The sequence below is a fragment of the Halyomorpha halys genome, unplaced genomic scaffold (genome assembly GCF_000696795.3).
Source record: "Halyomorpha halys isolate HHAL.00 unplaced genomic scaffold, Hhal_1.1 Scaffold1100.1, whole genome shotgun sequence".
Classification (NCBI taxonomy): domain Eukaryota; kingdom Metazoa; phylum Arthropoda; class Insecta; order Hemiptera; family Pentatomidae; genus Halyomorpha; species Halyomorpha halys.
In genome coordinates, this window is record NW_027112985.1 from 34,665 (window position 1) to 36,859 (window position 2,195).

General features: G+C 27.7%; 1 protein-coding gene across 3 annotated transcripts in view; it reads right to left on the reverse strand.

Annotated features, from left to right (window-relative positions):
• Positions 1-522: 522 nt before the first annotated feature.
• The window catches only part of DhpD (guanine deaminase), a 22,411-nt gene continuing 20,738 nt past the window's right edge, over positions 523-2,195 (reverse strand). For all 3 annotated transcript variants that reach the window (XM_024363220.2, XM_067050630.1, XM_014432683.1), the window contains 2 exons: positions 1,717-1,863; positions 523-808 (listed from right to left, as the gene is read on the reverse strand). In XM_024363220.2, the coding sequence (XP_024218988.1) occupies positions 606-808; positions 1,717-1,863 (350 nt within the window). In that variant the 3' untranslated portion in view covers positions 523-605. The remainder of the gene's footprint in view (positions 809-1,716; positions 1,864-2,195) is intronic.

Below are 2,195 nucleotides of genomic sequence, written 5' to 3' on the forward strand. Positions count from 1 at the left end.
ATAAAGAGTGTTTTGAGTCTTAAATTGGATACAAATAATTTTTTTTTGACATGATTTATTATTGATAATTAATTTGAATTTCCACATTTCAAGTTGTATGTAATTATTATTTGATGCTTTTTCAGTGTTTAAATAATGGGTTTTAAGAAATGTTTTATATTAATTTTTTTACCTTTTTAGTCAAGAAATGATATATTTTTTTGTTTATTGAAAAAATATATATGTTTATGTATTTATTTATGAATTGAAAAATCTGATAGATGAGTTGATAGTTAGTTGACCATGAATTATATTTGAGAAGATGATTGGGGGTGCAGTCAGTGTAGAATACAAACAAGTAAAAACATACTGATTGATTTAAATATTATTTGTTTAAATCAATAAATTAGTTTTTACTTATTTATGTTCTACACTGATCGCACCCGAATCATCTTCTCATGTGCAAAATCTGATTCAATAAGAGCACAATTTGAATGACGATAGATGTATTCATTTTCAAAACTTTGGAAAAAAAAAATGGAATTAATGATTACAGAACCTGCTTCCACTTTATTAACCTTATGATTCAAAAATACACTTTTAAAATTTAATGGAATAATTTTGTCTCATCTTCTGCTAACAACTTTTCCATTAACATAAACTTCTTTAATATTCCTATCATCCCCACAGTAAATAAACTTCTGGATGAGGTCTACGACATCGTGTGAAGGAAATACACCAGCCGGAGATCCTAAGTTCATATCTACTAGTAAAGCATCAAAGCATTTTCCAATCTTAAAGTTTCCAATTTGATCCTCTTTTGAAAGAGCTAAAATGAAAAATGAATTTAAAAAAAAAAACAACTTTTAACTACAAATGTCTAAAACTAGGTATTCACAGTCACATTGGCAGTACAGCGAAACCTTGATATAACAAATGTAAAGGGATTTTAGAAAAATTTGTTATAAAGGATTCGTTATATTGAGGTTTAGATTAATAAATGATATGAGGTCAGCTTAGCTCAAAAACCATAAGTTGTATGTGAAATTACATATTTTGGGCAAGTGTATGCCTGAGGGTATAACTTTTTGTTAAAATTGACTAGCCGGAAATGCCACTTCATAGAATTGATGAACCAATGTAAAATTAAGTGATCTTCTGGACTGGATAGGGTTTATCTTCAATGACATAGACTAATAGCGCTTAAATGCCAAATTTTCAAAAAATCTTGTAAAGTAATTATGTTTATTTGAAAAAAAAAAAAAAAAAACAGTTCTCATTGTTAGCAATAATAAACAATGGATAAGTACAAAATATTAAAGAATTTTATGATTAGTAAAGGAGAAAAATAGAGACATCCTATTCGAACGGAAAAAGCCGAACCTTGATCTTTCCCAAATTGCATTTTGGCTTTGTTATCTTTTGTTAAACTGTTGTATTTTTGGCAGAAACAAAATATATGTTCGTTATTTCTGTCTCCAGAAATCCTAAAATAAGAATTTTCATAGCAAAATAAATTTTTTTTTTCATAATTCAGAATTTGTGATAGAAAAATCATGAAAATAGTGATAACTCCAATACGAGCTCACTGACCTACACCAAACTTGGAGATATAAGTAGTGTGGTAAGTGAAATTTGTGTGATTTGCTTACAGCACCAGATTTATTAATATCAAAATCAGAAGGAAATTTTCAAATTTAAACATGAATAAAGCCAATTATTAAAAAAAATTGTTACCTTTTGCTCCACCCAATGTGGCTAAGTAAAACACTTCATGATAAGTGAGAGGTTTATAGTCAGATTTCGTAAATGCTAAATGTATTGATGTTGTTAGTGCTGAACGCATTGCGTCAAGTATGCATAAGTTACTGCCACCTGAAACATCTGTAAAACAGGTTTTTGTTAATTATCTTTATTCATAATAGCAATATTCAAACAAAAAAATGGATAATTAACAGTTTTAAACAATATTGCCAGTTCATTCTTTCAACATATATACTAAAATAAGCTTTATTTAAATTTAAGTATAGGCTAAACATCAAAATCACAGAGCCCACTCTGATGACAATGAAAGCCAATAGATATATTAAATTAATTGAGTTGAAACTGCATAAGCCGATAACAGACTGCAAATCACAAGTACTATTAAATGTTATCTTGTTTTTAACAAATAAATAGAGTAATCTTGTAATTTGAACTAATTTTTACAGAAGGGT